This window comes from Larus michahellis, chromosome 1 (genome assembly GCF_964199755.1).
Source record: "Larus michahellis chromosome 1, bLarMic1.1, whole genome shotgun sequence".
Classification (NCBI taxonomy): domain Eukaryota; kingdom Metazoa; phylum Chordata; class Aves; order Charadriiformes; family Laridae; genus Larus; species Larus michahellis.
The window spans coordinates 59331559-59351374 of record NC_133896.1 but is presented as its reverse complement, the minus strand read 5'-3'; the positions used below and the strand labels follow the sequence as shown (position 1 = coordinate 59351374).

At 40.7% G+C, this 19816-nt stretch overlaps 1 protein-coding gene across 1 annotated transcript in view; it reads right to left on the bottom strand.

Moving 5' to 3' along the window:
• Nucleotides 1-19816, bottom strand: part of LOC141737585 (bactericidal permeability-increasing protein-like) — a 28796-nt gene that overhangs the window by 8331 nt on the left and 649 nt on the right. The window contains exons 2-9 of the mRNA XM_074572530.1: nt 12696-12821; nt 10245-10356; nt 8359-8487; nt 7991-7993; nt 5257-5412; nt 4489-4552; nt 4341-4401; nt 1143-1234 (exon numbers count right to left, since the gene is read on the bottom strand). Coding sequence (XP_074428631.1) covers nt 1143-1234; nt 4341-4401; nt 4489-4552; nt 5257-5412; nt 7991-7993; nt 8359-8487; nt 10245-10356; nt 12696-12821 — 743 coding nt within the window. The remainder of the gene's footprint in view (nt 1-1142; nt 1235-4340; nt 4402-4488; nt 4553-5256; nt 5413-7990; nt 7994-8358; nt 8488-10244; nt 10357-12695; nt 12822-19816) is intronic.

Below are 19816 nucleotides of genomic sequence, written 5' to 3'. Positions count from 1 at the left end.
GGGGTAGTGGTTTTAAACTAAGAGAGGGTAGATTTAGACTAGATACAAGGAAGATATTTTTTACAATGAGGGTGGTGAAACACTGGAACAGGTTGCCCAGAGAGGTGGTATATGCGCCACCCCTGGAAATATTCAAGGTCAGGTTGAATGCGGCTCTGAGCAACCTGATCTAGTTGAAGATGTCCCTGCTATTGCAAGGGGGTTGGGACTCCACCTTTAAAGGTCTCTTCCAACCCAAACCATTCTATGATTGTATGATTCTAACTCATAACCATTGAGAATCAGCCTGTTCCAAGGAGCATTGAAGACTAGTAACTTCCTTAACTGATGAATAACTGACTTGCAAAGTCTCATCCAGTATCCCATTGGGGTGTCAGGACGTTAAAGCTTAGCCTATAAGTTCTAGTTAGCTATAGTAGCTGATAAATAATTATTTACTACTTCTAAGCTACATATATCCTGCTTGCAGAGTGTTTTTTGTGGATGGTAAAAGTTTCTTGAACAAAATAACCAAGAGGGAGTGTTTCAACCATAGCTCTAGCACATCTTTCTTAACTGAAGTCAGTTCTGAGAGCAATGGGGATGCTCTGAATTACAAGGACTGTTGAAGCTGTTGAAAAAGCTGGGCATTGCTGAGATATCTCTTGCCTACAAAGGTGAAAAAGGGATAAGAAAGCAACTGCTGTGTGCTGCTCAAGGACTATCTGGGAGAAGTCTTTCTTTGGGTGTGACCTGCACATATACAAGATGCTGAGTCATCTCAAAACAAATACTTTGGATTGCAAGCACATTGGTAACCATGATTACATATCACAGGTAACAGGCGAAGACCAAGCAGCAGAGGAAGAGCTGTGTATCTAAAGAACACTTTATTGCTGTTTATAAAGCACCTCTGAAGGGTTTCAACTCTGAAATAATTTAATTATAAATAATAGCTTTGATTAATTAACAAATGCAGTTAATTTATTAAACAATTGTATCTGGTTTCCAAAATAGCCCTTGCCCAGAATGTACAAATGTCTTATTGCTTTTCTAATTAAATATTGGAGAGACTGAGTAAGACTGTAGTGAAAGAAAATGAATCAACACAAAAAAGCGTCAGTAAAGTCTTAGAAAGCACACTGATATTAAAGATAAATTACCTTCAAATCCAAGTTAATGTGTGATTTGAAGACTGCTGGAGAACTAACTAGGGAATAGTCTATTTGTGCAAAGGCATCAATCTGGCTTAAGACTAGAATGATGGACAAAAACAAAACAGCCATTATTACAAAAACACATCACAAACAGTTATTGTTTAGTTAAAGGCAAAGGCATTATAGAAAAGATGAATGTGAAGAAGAATGGTGGGTAAAGGAAGAATAAAATAAAAAAAAAACTTGTTATAAGGGAAAAAGTGAGAGTCTTCTTTCTGAAAATGTCACAGATTCCTCCCATTTTAGGCCTTGTTCTCCTGTTGTTCACAACTGAATACACTCCTTAGAAATCTCTCCCATGCAGTGAAAGGAGTACCTAGGACAGAGTCCCCTTTTTCTGTTATGGTTATGCTGAGAACTAAACTTTACTATATGATTAGTGAAACACTGGTAAATACTATGAAATACTTTGTAAGATGACATGAGGGATCAATTAGATCAATTAGATATTCACAAGTCCATGGGCCCCCATGGGATGCACCCGAGACTGTTGAGGGAGCTGGCAGAAGTCATTGCTGGGCCACTCTCCATCATCTTTGAAAGGTCCTGGAGAACAGGCGAGGTGCCTGAGGACTGGAGGAAAGCCAATGTCACTCCAGTCTTCAAAAAAGGCAAGAAGGGGGAGACGGGGAACTACAGGCCAGTCAGCCTCACCTCCATCCCTGGAAAGATGATGGAACAGCTCATTCTGGGCATCATCTCAAGGCATGTGGAGGAAAAGAAAGCTATCAGAAGTACTCAACATGGATTCACCAAGGGGAAATCATGTCTGACTAATCTGATAGCCTTCTATGATGGCACGACTGGATGGATAGATGAGGGGAGGGCGGTAGATGTGGTCTACCTTGACTTAAACAGGGCATTCGACACGGTCTCCCACAGCATCCTCATTGGGAAGCTTAGGAAGAGTGGGTTAGATGAATGGACAGTAAGGTGGATAGATAACTGGTTGAAAGACAGAGCTCAGAGGATCGTGATTAGGGGCACAGAGTCTAGTTGGAGGTCAGTGACGAGTGGTGTTCCCCAGGGGCCAGTACTGGGTCCAGTCCTCTTCAATATATTCATCAATGACCTGGATGAGGGGATAGAGTGCACCCTCAGCAAGTTTGCTGATGACACAAAGCTGGGCGGGGGGTGGCTGACACACCGGAAGGCTGTGCCGCCATACAGAGAGACCTGGACAGGTTGGAGATTTGGGCAGGGAGGAACCTTATGAAATTCAATAAGGGCAAGTGTAGGGTGCTGCCCCTGGGGAGGAATAACGCCATGCACCAGTACAGGTTGGGGGCTGACCTGCTGGAGAGCAGCTCGGTGGAAAGAGACCTGGGAGTCCTGGTGGACAACAGGATGACCGTGAGCCAGCAATGTGCCCTTGTGGCCAAAAAGGCCAATGGCATCCTGGGGTGCATCAAGAAGAGTGTGGCCAGCAGGTCAAGGGAGGTCATCCTCCTCTTCTACTCTGCCCTGGTGAGGCCGCACCTGGAGTACTGTGTCCAGTTCTGGGCTCCGCGGTTCAAGAAGGACAGGGAACTGCTGGAAAGGGTGCAGCAAAGGGCTACGAAGATGATTAGGGGACTGGAACACCTCTCTTATGAGGAAAGGCTGAGGGATTTGGGTCTCTTCAGTCTGCAAAAAAGATGACTGAGGGGGGATCTTATCAACACTTATAAATACTTAAAGGGTGGATGTCAGGAGGATGGGGCCAGGATCTTTTCAGTGGTGCCCAGGGACAGGACAAGAGGTAATGAGCACAAACTTGAACATAGGAAGTTCCATCTCAACATGAGGAGGAACTTCTTTACTTTGAGGGTGGCAGAGCACTGGAACAGGCTGCCCAGAGAGGTGGTGGAGTCTCCAATTCTGGAGACATTCCAAATCCGCCTGGACGCATTCCTGTGTAACCTGCTCTAGGTGACCCTGCTCTGGCAGGGGGTTGGACTAGATGATCTCCACAGGTCCCTTCCAACCCAATGATTCTATGATTCTATGAGCACATTTTTACACATATCAGTGTTGCAGACATGGGATGTTTGTTCACAACAATAGAGGGCACTTTATCACACGATATGATTGAAGACTTTTTCTGAAAGGTGCTCGCATGCAACTTCAGTCTGATTGTTATTTTTAATTGGACTGTAAAGTCTCTTCATATTGTATAAATAATCAGATGGTTTTAAAGAGAAATGGTGAATTCACACAGAGATTATGAACTCCTCAATATGACGGTGTTTAGGTATGTGCTGCATTAGAAAATGTTCTTGATGACCATGATCTTCACTAATATTTGCCAGTGCTTGGCACACAGCAAGTAGAGGCCATTTTAGGAAAAATAAAAGTCTACTTACTCTGCTTCCTAATAGCAGAGCAGATAATAGAAATATCCACAATGCAAAGTGAAGAGTGGGAACAAACTCTCTGACCTGAATTATATGATTTAGGGGAATTAAATGAATTTGAATTGGTGAAAACTACAAATAGTCTTGGAAAAAGACCCCAACAATAACCAAAAAAAAAAAAGGAAAAAAAAAAAGATGTGGGATTGATTATAGTAGTGAAAATCTTACATTTATATGCTTTTTGGACACAGGTATCTATTGTCTTCATGTCTCTGCATGAGTGACACAGGAATTGTTACTGGTGTGAAGAGAAACATGCCCAGTGTGACACTGCATTCCTGCAGCATCTTGTTATCATCTCACTAAACTCAAGTTCAAAACAAGATGTGCTAAGTTTACAAGATCTTACAGAACCAGTGTGCAGTATGGGATGTTTGCTAGGTCTTTAGTGGATTACGGCTAACTCAGGTTTTCTTATGTCCACAGTACCAAGAGCATAAAGGATCATCATGAAAATGTTCATCTCGAAAATCTGAGGAAACAACACAGGTCAGCTACAACAGACTGAAAGATTACAGGTGACTTGCTATGGGCACAGAAGAAATCTGAATATTGTATATAAGATGCATGCAAGAGATTTCTACGGTGGAGTATGGAACAGGTTAAGGTACAGAACAATGACTGTATTTTTCTTCCTTCACTTTTTTTTTGTACTGCAAACGCAGGAATGGTTTGGCATCTAATGAAAAAGGCTACAATTTGAGTACTATGAAAATTACTTAACAAAAATTTGTTATCAACAACTCACCCTTATGCTTTCTAAGCTGTGCATCCATCATTTGGATTTTGTATTTGATATTTAGGCATAGCTATATGAAAAGAGAGACAAGTCACTAATGTAAGGCCTGTATTTCAACTCCTCTCTTCACTAGCTGAAACCATCTTTGCAAACTTACATATTTATCCAATTTGGTGTGAATGGGCTCCTCAATATAACCAGATAGAAAGCTGTAGATCCAGCTGGAGGAAAGGAAGTGAACACAATAACTTTTTACCATGGATTGAAATCTTTGAAATGTAAAATCTGTCAGACTGGGGCATCAATGTCATTTATATTGATGAGAAGCAATTACAGCGATATTGGTAGACTGAACAGCTGACTGTTTTTATTAATTTGTGAGTCTCAGACAAACGCTAGGGGTTCTCAGTCTCATAGGGGCTATTTAGAAGGCAGTCTAAAAAGTTGTGAATGTTCACGTTAATGTGTTGATAAAAAATGCTCAATGAGACACATTTTGTCTTTGAGTAAGACAAAAAAAATTTCTAGAAAATCAAAATGAGGAGAACTACAGGCAGTGTTTCATGTTCTCTTTTGAAAGTTTTATTATTCTGTCAGCTTGTCTAGACCACCTTCATATCTGCAAACCTCCATTTGCAATCTTGTACTCTTTAATATGCTGAAATGGCAATCTTTTTCATATGCAGTATGTCTAGTCAGCTTATTTGCTGGCACATGCACAAAGAAGTGTAGATTAACCACACTTTACACACTTAGCAAAGGAGCCTGGTTTTGAAAACAGACCATTAAAAATCTCTTTTCATAGCCTTCAATAGTTAGTCATATCAGGTAACTGGATCTCTAAAAATCAAAATTTGAAAAGTGGCCCTTATGCTACAAGCCCTGCTGCTTCCCATAGAGTAATTAGAAAATCTTCTGTACATACCTAGATCCTCCATTGAACTTGACTTTTACCCTATTAATGCTCAGCTGGCAATTGTGTAGCAACACGGACAAGCGGCCTGTGCTATCCCGTGATACTTTGAAGATAACTGCAATAAACAGTCCTGAGATGGACACAGTAATTCCTCCTTGGTCTTTGCTGCAGGGACAAAAAAACCAAACTCAGTCAAGGAAACATCTGCTTTAAGTGAACAATTTAAGAAGCTTCCTGTAAATCAAGTTTGAAAGGACTTCTTGCTGCTATCATCTGGAATGACGAATGGGTTTTCTAGGGATTAAAGTAGATTAAGGACATGCATGGTATTCAAAAACAGATTATATACATGAGTTTCCAGGACATGAATTTTCCAGTGTTGTGCAGGATTTGACAAGTTTGCAAAAATGTCACAATTTCACAGCAACACAAGACATTCCAGTCCTTCATCACAAATCACCCTGAAAGCCTCTGGGACTGCAGCAGCAGAAGCTCATAAATAGCTCATAAATATACAACCCAGTGGTTCTCAACTTTGCAATTGTTCCACTTTCCTCCTTCCTGTAAGAATTTTCAAGAAGCCTTTTAAATGTATGCATTCCTCCATTTTTTTGTCCTGCCCCAAACCCATTCATTTGCCTTTCTGTAAAAATCCCTGCTAAGACCCCAACAAAAATATCCTTATACCTAAATTCTAGCAAATTTAGGTACTAGGACTACAGTTAGGAGTTGTAGAAGCCGTAGACTAATCAAGCAGGATACAGAGCTGAATACATGTTAGAATAGCCTTATAAAAACCTCATTTATCACAACAGAACTGGCACCGAAAGCATCACTTTTCAGCCCTTCATCCTGATTACTCAGGTTTTCTTTTCCCAAGTATTACTACAGTGGCTGCACCATACTACGGAAAAAGAGCCCAGCCCAATATGAAGCTCAAACCATGAGTCTCTCCACTTTCCTCTTTATTTTTCAGGCTAAGCAAAAATCCTGGGGAAAGCAGTTGTGACCCCAAAAGATTAATCTTAACCCAGTCCCAAATCATACACCACTCCTGGCCAAACCAGTGAGTAGTATTGCCAGACACAAAGCCCGTCCTACCACCACTACCATTTTAAAACTCATCTTTCAGTCAGTATATGTGCATTAAGCGGCTGTCTGGAGGAAGCATCACTGTTCAGACCCTCATTTTCCAGTCCCTAACCAAGCCCCCATCCCACAAACCATTATGAGAAGCATTTTCCCAAGGAGAGTTGTGCAGCATTGGGACAGGTTACTTGGAGAGGTTGTGGCATCACCATGCTTGGCTAAACACCATCACTAGAGAGCTGACCTGATCTAGTCTGGTGACTGCTCTGGACAAAATGACATCCAGAGGTCCTCCAACCTAGGTTTACCCATCCTTCAGTGACAGGGACCATCGCAAAAGGATCTCAGCCCTCCTCCTCCCTCTTTGGGCTGCTTGGCAGATACTGAGAAGTCCAGCTCCTTAGGTCCTCTGTTCCTGCATCCTTATATCTGCTCTTCAGGAGGGATCCTGATTCACTGATGCAGGGTCTCAGCTCCAGGCCCCCAGGAGCAAAAGGCCTGCCAGGAGATATCATGACTGGCAGATTGCTCTGGGACGCAGTGGAGAGAAGGGCTACAGTGAGGGCTAGAAATGCAGGGATAACAGTATAAAAACTAAAAAGCTGTGATAAGACCCATCATACTGACCCTGGAAAGAGCCTGGAGGGGTGGGTTGTCAATGGTCACCCTTGGAAAGCTTATTTTCGGCTGGCCTCTCTTAGTCTGCTATGCTGAAAGCAACATGTAGGACTAGGGAACAGAGGGGATGAAGAGTAGGGCATATTTTGGATCTGCCTAAACTTACAGCCATTCACAAAACATCATATTGAACAGAGCAGCACAGATTGTTCCTTCTGCCCCTAAAAAAGTCAAGAAAAACGCTTCACACCCTAAACTCCTCCAAAGCTGGCTTTGACCACCTCCATCATGATCTGCTCCACCAAACCCTGCATACAAGCTCCCTGCCTCCCTTGCTGCCTGTGAGGTCTTTGGAGTCTTATACATCTGGGGTCTTTCCAGATTATTCCCAGGTCCTTATCTTCCAGAAAGAGGGAGAGGTGGCTTTGTGTTTGGGAACCGCTGATTTGCCCTGCTCTACACAGTACCCTTTTCCTCACAATACTGGTATGACAGAAGGTACAATGGACAGGCTGGGGACGCAGTGACAGCAGTTTGCAGCCACCAGTATTAAAGACTGAATGCAGAACTGCATTTCTGAGCTCCTTTGAAATTACGACATGCTATGAAACTTGCAGCTTTGTGATCCATCTTGCTGTACTATCTATCTGGCTCACCAATAGAGCAAAACCTACTTCTGTTACCAGTTACTCCATTAACTCAAATTGTAGAGATTAGCACCTTGCAAACTTTGCTGATACCCCAGAAGTTTTATCCCTCTCCCCGCCCCAAGAAAATATAGAATATCATATTAAAATTCTATAGCAAAAATGTGAAGATAAAAAAGTGGAAAAATCAGTATGCAATCACGTCACTAAAGACAATCTCATACTGCACAATGTCATGAAGCTAAGTCACTTTTCCATAGCAACCCAAATTCTGGAGTTTCCAAAGTTCTGAATGTTTGGCATTGCGACAGTGCCCTTCCTTTAATAGGAGCACTTTAGAAGACAATATACATTGTACCAACAAATAGATAATTAGTTATAGAGTCAACCTTCTAGTTATATTGTACAAAGAAAGCAACAAATGTGGCCATTGCAAACTCTGTGGTTCTGAATATTCATGTAATATCATGTAATATGCAGTCTGGAAAAATTGAGCATGCTAACAGATGTCTGATCTGATACTTCCCAAAGAGACAACCTGTGGGGTAGAATAATTAAAAAAAAAAAAGGAAAAAAACCCCCCACATTATTTGGCAGGGGATGTTTCCTTCTTAAGAAGTTTATTCCAATAGATTGCTGTTAAATGATAATGAATATCTGACCTGAAAAATAATAATTACCATCTAGATTCCTGAATTTCATTTGCAATCCTCCCAGAACTGTCCCCCGCACCTGCATCGCACTGTGCAATACTTACAGCAGCCACGCGCTCATTCTCCAATCTGCACTGATCGTAGCAGAAGCATGGGCCACTGACAGACTAATGCCAGTGCCAGGAATAAAGGAAGCAGAAGTTTCTGGGAAATCTACATCATTAATTCTGAGCCTACAGAATACAGAAAGGGGAATATTAGGCTACATGTCACAAGAGTAAGGACTTCTGATCACTGAAAACCTTGCTACTATAAAAGGCAAAGTCCGTGCTTCATTACAAGAATTTCTCAGAAATGAATGACACTTGTATATTTTAGGAAAGAAAAACACCTGTACCATCACCCTTAGTAGCATCCTTGGAAAAAGAATCCCTGATATCTGGACAGGGAGAAAAGGATGCCTAGCCGAAACATAAATTTCCCCTTGGGAGAAAAAATCAAACCACCTCCTTAAAGTGAAATGTGCTTGCTGGGCGAAAATAACCATGTGTTAAACCCAGGTGCTACAACTATAAATAAATCCAGGTTGTCTGAATGCTAGCATTTGCGGAAGAACAACAAAGTTTCTCTTTCCCCATCCTATATCCCCTCCCTTGCCTCAGCAAAGGGGTCTGGAGAGGATCCATTTTTCTAAAAAAAATTTCACTTGAAGATTTCCCTGCCAAAACAAATGTTTCTGATACTCAAGGATATTGTCTTACAAATGAGTGTGTTGAATTGAGCTGAACGTTGTAAAGATATCAGCTGTGATCTTATCATGTAGTATACATTCCTCATTGTTTCCTGATATCTGGCAGAGATCTCTGAAACAACTGCCTTTAATCTACTTTCCCTGGGGCAGAAGGCACCAGTTACTTTTAGTTAAAATGACCATAATTCTCCAATAAAATCTTGGGCAGCAGTAAGGCTGCCTTTAGTAATCCTGTTTGCAGCGAGCTAAAATCATATTTCCACCGGGAAGATGGCCCATTTCAAGAACTATGGTCAGGAGAATGAACTGGGGTTTTGAAGATCGTATAATAATTTAGATTGGAATGGGACCTCAGGAGATTTTCTGATTCAACCCCCCAACTCAAAGCTGGGCCAACTTAGGAGCCCTGCTCACTTGAGTCTTGCACACATCTGAGGACAAAGATTCCCCAACCTCTGGGTAATTTGTAAGGAAAAGGAAGCAAAATGCTACTAAGCAGCAGAGCTTGGCTTGATAGTAATGTTAAAAGACCAGGATTTTTTGTTTTTCTGTTTATAACCTGTTGGAAAAGCTGTAACTGTAAGATGGGATTGAAGGCTGTAGAACAAACTGCTTTTGTATTAGTCTCCTTATTTGGAGAAATTGTAAGAAACTCTATAAAACTGTTTTTCTACTGGCTGCTCCTGGTACAATGACTCTCCTCAGCAGGAAATAGGTGTCAAGCCCTATGCAATCAAAATGCTGATTTGCCATTGTAAATCCATCCAAAAAGATTCTGTAAGAGTCATCTTTCTGCCACGTCCTCCCAGATACACCATCCCCCTCCACACATTTTAATTTTATCCCTTTGTCAGCTTTTTCTCATCAAACACAAACAAATTATTTTCACTGTTACAGGTCCTTCATAGTAGCACTCTGTTAATATCATCAATTCTGCCCTCTTTCCCACCCATTTTCCCTGTTGTAACATAGCCATGCTTAGACCTGTCTCGCCCCAAACTCCGATACAAATCGAGTGAAAAAACAGTCAAGGTGCTCCTTCAGAAGCTTTCTAAAGCTCATCTCTGAGTGTGGTGGAAGGATGTACTTACAAAACAAATTAGTGTTTGGGCAGTGGGAGCAGAGTTAGATGAACCATTAAGATTTTACACTGACCAAAAAATGGCTGCATAATTATTACTATGCAGTAATAATAAGCTGTTTCATCTTAAAACTTTGAAATATATTTCCTTTACTTACCTTGAAATAACATAGTTGACCTTAACAACTGAGAAAGTCTCCTGCCCACTCCAGCTTGGGAAGGTCTCTTTCAATACTGCTTGCTTCAGGAGCTCCATCCCAATCGTCCTGCCTACAAGGGGACAGAGGAAAGCACATGCCTTGCAGATTGGATTCAGGCACCCAAAGGTCCAGATATACTGCCAAATAATTCAATCATCACTTTTAACATAGTTCTTGAAAGGCTCCGATTCTATGATCCTTACCTAGACCTCCTTCCAACTACTTATGCACCCATTTATAACTTCTATTAGCCTCACATACAAATTATTTAACCCAAGATCAAGATCATCTGTTAGGATCATCTCATCCTTGAGTTGTATTTTATATTCTAGAACTCTTGTTAGGTTTCTGAAACCGTTACACTTCCTTCACTCACAATGTGGAATGCATTGGGACACACTTGATCATCACCTTTACCTCAGATCGTCTCATAACTGTTGAATGAAAAAGCCAGTTAAGAAGTAGCAAGAGGACTTCTACATAGTAGTGTTTACTTACGGAAAAAGTGTGATATATGCATTTGAAGTGCTGCTATGTCAAATGCGGAACTACCTGGCTTGTTGGAAGTTGTTTGAGGTTTAAAGACAATCCTCTTAAATATTTTCTTCCTGTTTCTTTCAGAGTACATATGTTTTGCCACTGCATTTTATCCATTACAGCATACTGCAGATCTCTGACATTTCTTTACCTTCTCTCCTTGCTTTAATGAATCCCTGCTTTCTTGAATGCTTCAATGTTACTTGTGCATTGACAATACACACAGACCCCCATCATCAACAAACAGAACTTTAAATCCCAAATTCATTGTGTCTTCCTTCCTTTTGCTTATCTTTGATAAAGCCACTGCTAAAACTTTAATATTGAATGATGTCCTGCTTGCAAATATTTTTAGCATGAGTTTCGTTAGCTTTTGGCCTCACAGTTGCTGAATAAAAAATATCTATTTTTTCTCCTTTTTTCAGTGCATTAAAAAAGCCAAAAATTGAAATCAGTGATAACGCTGGAATATCTTTTCTTAAAATAGATTGTTTATGAAGGAGAGGTAAGTTATGATTCCCTGGGAACTCCTGCCTCCAAAGCAACATATGGGCTCTGACTGAAATAACTTAAAGCTCTCTTACGACTGTCAGTTAAGGCAGCCAGTGATCCCAGGTGGAATTTCTCTCAAGACTATTGCAGCAGGCAACGAGCGTGCAGGCAGGATCTAGTGCCTCAGCCTTCAACTCTCATATTAAAGGAAAAGATGTGACAGGCACCATGCTCTTCAAATATGAGAAATACCTTTGGGAGGCACACTGTTAATGTCTGTTCTTACTGCTAATGCAGGGGTGTGCAAACTTAGTCTGTTTGTTCAGCACTTGAAGGCCATGCTGAATGTCACAAAAACTACTGGGCTCACACTAGGAAATACCAGGCTGAATTCTCATTTCTAAAGCCATAAGAGATCCCTAGGGAGCGATTTCTCCCGTGTGTCATAAAAAGATATGGAGATCAGTTCTGGTTTGCGTGACTGATGTTTGCCCTGCTCTTCTCAACTCCGCAAAAGCCTTTAAAACAATGCTCATACAGAGAAATAAGTGGACCTGATCCTTGCTTTCATCTTGAAGGCATAAACCCTGAGCTTCTACTTTTCATCTCACAAGTCCATTGTTTACCTGTCAGCATGTTCAGTCCATAAATGACGATTAATTCTTAGCATGACCCAGCCTTTGTTGAATTTGTGCCTTGTTAAGTTTATTATTAAAGTTAATTCTGTAAACAACTGAAATTATACTGCGTGCCCTCCACACCCATGGAGTAAGTCTTAGGTAAAACACAGTGAGAGTTAGCATGAGTAGAAAGAGTAAGGAAAATACATTGTGGACATTAGGAGTATCCTGCACAACCTTGCTGATGTTCTGTTAAGGGGCACAATTATGGCAGATGGTTACTAGATTTTTTGAAAGAATGGCATATGCAGATACTATCCCACCCCAAATGGAGGAATGAGAGTAAAGGTGTGCAGTTACATGGCTGGTACAAAACTGTAAGCTTTTATTTCCTCAATTATGTCTTATTATTGTCAAGTAAATATTGCACTTTCAATGAAGTTTTCAACACTTTTAAAAAAGGAACGATTATATGACCATCTCATTCTGGTCCTAAGAAAGTAGATCAATATGAAGAGTGTGGTAGAAACACTGTTGGGCTGTAAGAGAATGCAATCAACAAAGAAAGGATAAATTCACACCTGGGGTGCCCAAAAAGGAAAGAAATAAGTGAGAGAACAGACAAAGAGTGTTACTGGTGTGAGGTGTGTGATTCTATTTCAATATTTAAGGAGCTTGTTTCTACACTGCACCTTTATTAAGGAACTATATTCAGTGCATAAATTTATCATAAATTAACTTCTGGCAATATTTGACATACCGTAGTCCAGCCCCTTCTGAGTAATCCTCACTTTAAGACCAGGATTAGCCTCAAGCTGCAAGGACAGCAAACACAGCAGGAAAGAATACCACATCTTTAGCATCTTCGCACCTTTGTCACAGGGACCTGTTAACAACATTTATGATGCAAACGTGATCATAAATGATGCATACCATGAGTTGCAAAAAATCTGTGTCCATCACTTCCCTCAATGAAACTGGGATGAGGGTGGATAGTCAAGACAGGTTTAGCCAGTGGTTTTACTGTAGGAAGCAGTCAATGTGGGAGAAGACACAGATTTCTGATTACTTTGACAGCACTTTGGTAGGCATTAGCTGTTGGCAAGACTGAATGGTTCTGCTCCACTACTCTATGCTTTCCCCACATCCATGTCTTGGCTGGTTTATTTAACCATCTGTCCTACCTCCTGCAGAGTGAATATGACAGAGCAATCCCAGCCAAGGAGGAGCAGGTCTGTCCTCCTATAGGACAATACCCTTTTTATGTATGCCCCTCTTAGAATATACTGGACTTTTGAGTCCAAAAGTTTCTCAACTAAATCAGCCAGTGTGTATATATATAAATATATATATAATAAAATACAGCAGGCCTCCCTACAAAACTTGCCCCCCTTTTAAACAAAAACCTCTGACTTCATCCAAACACTGATACATGACATTGACTAAATGACGTCACGTGAGAGGGGAATGCAAAGGGTGAATTCAAAGCACACATGAGAATTAGACGGTGATCACACTAGAGTGGAGAAGGGTGTCCTGGCACGAGCCTGCAGCACAGTGTCTTTGAGTGCAAAGTGAGACTGTGAGCCACGGCGTGGTGGGACATAACCACCTGACCCAGCTTCACTAAAGCTGTGACAAATTATTTCTTTCTGTTTCACTATTCTAGTACAAAGGTAAGGTTTCTTTGTTCAAAATTCTTGCATTCATCTTCATTTTCACTACTAATGACAGCCACTGCTCAGTTTCCTAGAAATAACAATACTGTTTCTCAAGAAAACTTCAAATCTTCCCAGTGCTGCATTAGGAAATTGCTTATTAGGGGCCTATGGTGACTTTACTGTGGCCTTACCACTGAGGAGAGTGGCACATTCTTTTCTAACATGTCTGATTGTGATCATGGTACCTACCTGTGTTCAAAATCATGCTAATTAATAAGTAGCAAAAAAGCCTTGCTAGTTTCCCAGGTATTCCAGCCTGTAAGATCATTCCTGAATTTCTAGTAAGTACCATATTGTCTTGAAAAATTCTGACAATTTATTCTATTATCTGCCAGAAAACATATATAAATATATTAAAACAAACAGAGAAACAAAAACCCAATGAAAAAAAAATGCTTTGGTAGTCTTACTTCTGTGTTGGAATTAACATGATCAGGTCAGACTAAACAGTTGCAAATCCAAGATGTACCTAGTACCTCATAAAATACAGTTCTTTGGTAGATTTATGAACTATACAACAGATAAAATGCATTATCAATATTGCCCTGATATCAGTTCTCTGAGGGAATCCTTACCCCAAGGTACTATGCAAGAAAAAGTGATTTCAGGAAAAAAACATTCTGAAAACATAATCCACATTGTGACAAATTTTTAAAATCTCCTCCTTAATTGGTCTTTCCATCTCTAGTTTTATGCTTTTTTTGTTTTCTATACTTTAAGCAACTCACAATAAACAATTACTTTAAGGTAGCAATGTTACATTATGCAGAACAGACAGTTGGAAGTCACAAATCTTTAACTTTTTCCAAAAATTGTCTTAGCTTCTTCTGCAAACATGCCACTTTCTACCCTGATCATTAAGGGTCAATTAAAAATCGATGTAAAACCAGAAAGACAGATTTTTCTATCATTGAAGTACGTAGATATTTACTAGATATTTATCTAGCAGGATTGCTGGAAGCATTGATGCAGGTGAGGTACCTCATTCTCATTGAATTTCATTCACACTGAGGAACAGAAAACAGCAGTCTCAGTCACTACCATGCTGTGTCATCAATAATGTTCTTATTTGGCTCTTAAATGTGTGCCAGGTGAGAAGCTGAAAGAACAACCAACTGAACTGCCACGGCAATAAAAAAGGGTATCATTTCATATTGCTTTCTCAAACCAACAAGCTTTACTTTTGCACTCCAAGGCTGATACGCTTGGTTTCATCAAAGCCCCAAGCCTCTGTCAGATACTAGGTTCAATTGTACAAGGTTAGTCAGATGACTGAGACAGACAGAGCTAACGAGATGGAAACTGTGAGCTGCCTGATAGTCTAAATCAGAGCTTCTAATTGCATTGTCGATGACAATAGATGGCAGACAAATTACTCTGATTTTTATCTTCAGTAACTGAGCATGCATCGACCCATTCCTCTTAATTCTTTTGTCTTCTTAGAGATAGTGTATTCAAGTACCCTAAGTAGAGGAAAAAGATGAAAAACTCCTTTGTTTCAGTTTGTGTACCTGTCTCACCCTAATGAAGTGCTCTACTTACCAGTATGTAGATACCACACTTGGTTTCTCCTTTGTGAACAGTCTGCAAAAACTTGAAATAAAGCTTGCAATAAAGATTAGAGCTGAAATCTGCCTAAGAGCTATGAAAGCTTCTGATGCAAAAAAAAAGTCACTATCATTGTCTTGTACAGGTTTAACACAGCCATAAAACCCATTATCTTAAACTGACCAAGCTCCAAAATACAACAGAGTATCTCTGAAAAAGAATTTTGTCCTTGTCTTGCCTTGGTCCTGCACAAAACTCTCCAGTTGTAGCCCACACGAGAATTTCTTTCACTTTCAAAAACTCAGAAAAGAAACCTCAATAATTAACAAACCCAAGACAAACATGATAGCAAAACCAGTATCTACTGAACCTGAAGTCCAGAAGGAGCCTTTCAGTTTCATAAATATTCTCCTGCAGAACTGGGACTGGGTTTTTCAGTTTCTCCCTTGCTCCGTTGTTTCTAGTTACTCTGCAGTATGCTCAAGAACAGGTAGGTTTTCTGCAGCTCACTCAACAATGTCAAATCAAAAAGGACTCAATAGCTTCAAGATTTTAACCCTTCCTACACACCGATATTCCATATGGAAAATCACTTCTGAGGTAACAGGAGTAAAAGATGTATATGGTTGACAGGACAGATACATTGGCAGGAATGCTTAAAAATACCCAGCAAATGAAAGAGAGGAGTTTTCTAAATGACATAAAACCAGGTGATCTCCACCTCTCCACAACTACTGGAAATATCCATGGTAAAAGAAAAACTCCAGTAAGTTCCTGTTCATGGTTTCCTTCCTTCAGTGCAGAAGGCAATGCTATTCACTTCCCAATTCATGAGGCAGCAGGCGATCTAACTCAATGAAATCTTCAAATAGAATCCATAAGAGGCAGCAGCCACCCTGCACCCACAGGTTACATTTTTGAGTAGGTCTGTGTACCTCCCCCCGGCCCAGTCTTTTGGAGGCTTTGCAAAGGCACTGTGTTACCACAGCTTTTCGTGAGTGTGGCTTGCCTACTGATGTCTTTCATAAAGGCTTTCAAAGCCTTGGAGAAGAGTTGCCAGAGAACTTTTAATCTGTGCCAGGCTGCAAAATAAATAACATAACTGCAATGCCTACACAGAATCTGTTAACAGTGGATAACTATGTTGGGAGCCAGTTGTCTGATGAGCTGATGGAAAAACAACACTTTCCACTGTTTGGATCCATTGAGTTCATGTTGCTGACCTCTGTAACTGCGCTATCCTAGCACCTGAGCCAGAACTACTAAATTCACTTTTATCGAAGTCCATTTAGCAAAAAATTCAGTGTTCTTGTTCTAGCTCTGCACTGCACACTCTCCTCACAGCTAAGGATTGTAAAGGTGCTCTTAAGCTGGCCCCCAAGAGACAGGGCAAGAGTAAGAAATATTGAGACCTTGAACAGCAATGCAGCAGGCATTATTTGTCTGGGATCTGCCCAGATTCAGACCCAAGTTCATCATTTGAGTAGGTCTGTTCTAAGCTTTCTTGTCTGCTTTCCTTACAGTTGTTTGGCTCACCCCTTAGCCTCTTGTACAACCATCTGGAGCAAGACCAGAGCCATACCAGGTGGTTTTATGTTTGCCACTATGGATCCCAATCCTCACAATAGCCTATGAACGCAACTGCAACAGAAAGAATAAATACTCTAATAAGTATTACCTATTCAACAACTTTCATGGAGCTGACAGTAGGATGAGGCACTCTCTCAACCTATGCAGCCCCTACTCTGGTTTTGTACAAATTATAGTCCTGTAAGAAGTCACTATACGTTCCTAGAAACTGGATGCAGTAATCTCCCTAAGAAAAACCTGACCCCTTTGGTTCATCACAAGACACAGGAAATCTTCCTCTGAGAATATTCTTGCATGGGTGGAGCCTCTTTTTACTACCCAGAGGAATGTGATTTTGGTCTGCTAATGCAAAGATATCAAACTCCGTCTTTGATGTGCCACTTGGCAGTTCAATACTGTAATGAAAGATATAAATCCAAGAAAACACGGTGGTAGCTAAAAAGGCCTTAAGCAATCTGGCAAACCTCAGAAAACCCACTCAAAGGTCCTTTGTTCCACATGACCAAGATTTTAATCAGAAACAGAGAAGTTAAGAGCCACATGAGGAAACTTCAGATGCTGCTGAAGGGTCATCTGTAGACAGCCAACTTGAGACGGTGTAAAGCAGAGCCCCAGTAAATGTATTAGCTATAGAGCACTAGCATAAAGGGCTTTAAAATACATTTTAGGAGTAAAGTTGACCACCATCAAGCTGCAAGAAGTTAGGAGGTTCTTTCCACTGCCTTTGATATGAATCTCCTTTGCCACCAGCGCACTTAAAACTATACTTCAGACTTTCACAGATCTCCTGATGATACTCCAGCCTTCATACCCTTCTTATTCCACCATGTCTCACAGCTTTCAGTCTGACCCTAGTCATTCTAAATATCAGTACTGTAACTGTTAATATATACACACATATATTTATTTATACTTATTATAAAATACACTCTTTGTAGTGGCAAATACAGAAAGAAAAATAATGGAAAAGCTCCACTGCTCACAGCTTTATTACTACACTCAGCTTTCAGGAAAAAAAATAAATAAATATAATTCCATGATCCAAAGAGATCTTTACGTTTTATAGTTCTCCTCTGCCATGGGAAGTTGACTGCAGGTCAACAGGACTACAGCTATATTAAGTTTCAAGTTTCTCAAGAGAAACCACTAGGGCTGTCAATAGGGTTTTATTCCTTTAGCAGAATGGGTTCTCTTGCTTGTGTTTTACACTGACCATGTGGGGGAGAAAAGCCCTCAACGAAGTATTTTGGGTTGAAAAACCACATTGTTTTTAACAACCATTACAACAACCATTAACAACAGCTACTTAATGCTGATAAAGAGCTTTCTTTTGTCACCATGCTGTATATTCTTCTAATGAATTAGACTAATAAAAAAAATCACCATTTCTGAAAGTCAAAATTATTCTGTATACAACCATTTCTTCAAGCTTGTAAGCCACAGCTTTCCTGTACTGTTTTGACACAGTGCCTTTCCCATCCTGAGTGCAACTTCATACTTGGCCATTGGAAGTCTCCTGCCTGCAGACTGAGACAATATGAAAATGGTGGAGAAAAAAAGTATTACCCATCAAATAACAGCCCTTTTAGAAAGATGTGTGAGGGAACAAAAAAAAGATGGTGTTTTTGGGTAATTTGAAATTTGCACAGGCAAACTTGAAAGCTGTGGAAAATGTTTTAGCCTTTCATCATGATTTATTCTTAGGAGCTTTTCCTGTTTAGTATTTACTGCGGTGCGGAATACACGTCTAAACCTCACATTGTGGCATGACTCATAAAATTCAAAGGAAAAATTAGCAGAGTGCCAGCAGAAATGCTCACTTGTAACTGGTATAGCTGGTTACCTAATGAGTACTACAGCCAGCTCCTGAGAAACCGAACCATTTTATTTCACACAATTACTTTAGCTTGTGCAAGCTGCTGAAATGGTGCTTCTGTTGGAAACATCACAACTGTACCCACGAACATTTCTCATACTGAAGCCTCCTCCACCCTTCCTCAAGAACGCAGACTAAGCAGCCCTGGAGCCAGCGGGAACACAGGAGGTGGCTGGGACAGGGACAACGCTGAAGGACAAAACAGAGCAGGACATCCACAGCCAACGGAAAATGGTTACGATGTTGAGGCAGCAGCATGACTCACTTTGGATTCAATCCTCTTCAAGAGAGAGGAAAGCAGTGTTTCTGATAGACATGCTGCTCGATACCTCCTCCCATGTTCTGCTTTCTATCCTCTTTGTCCCTGCCTTTGCCACTTCCTTCCACTCTCATCCCCCTCTGCCGCAGCAACCTACTCCTCCGGATTTATCCAGGATGCAGCCCCATTTGATGACGACTGCATAAGCATTCCTCCAACTGGGGCAGTGGCAAAGGGTGCAGAAAGTTTCTTAGGAAACCACTTGTTTTAATGCTTGCAGATGAGGGCCCCGCATGTAACGCCAAGCTCAGTGTAATGAGCACCAGCTCTTCCATTGTTCAATGAGTGGTATTCCATTTCAGTAGTCTGTTTGCCTTTGCTTTTACCACCTTCATCAATACAAGTCTCTCCTTTCCACTGAGGAATTTACTGACATCTTGAAACCAGATGATGGTTGGCCTTGAGCTTTAGACATATTTGACAGCAAACTCTAAAGAGAAGTGAAATTTAACAACCGCCTTTACCTGGGTTGGATGACTATGTTCAGATGGTATAAAGGGGATTTCAGCTGTAGCCCAGAACAGAATTTCTGAAGTTTCAGTCTCCTTTTCTGACTGGCCCTATAGGCACTGAAAGGGCATTCATTGTTGCACTGCAAAGAGAATTCACTGTTCTCTGAAATTTAATTTAATTCATTAAATGAATTTTTGAATAGCGCCTTTTCCGTTTTTCCCCCATCATCCACAAAGTGTGTATTTCTAGATAAAGCCGAGTGTATGCTTTGGGATCTAAGGTGTGGGCAGGTACCTTTTTTCCAAATATGACAAAGAAAGGGGAACTAAAGCCTGTAAAGTGACACTTCTGACAGTCTGTACTTTTGGTGAGAT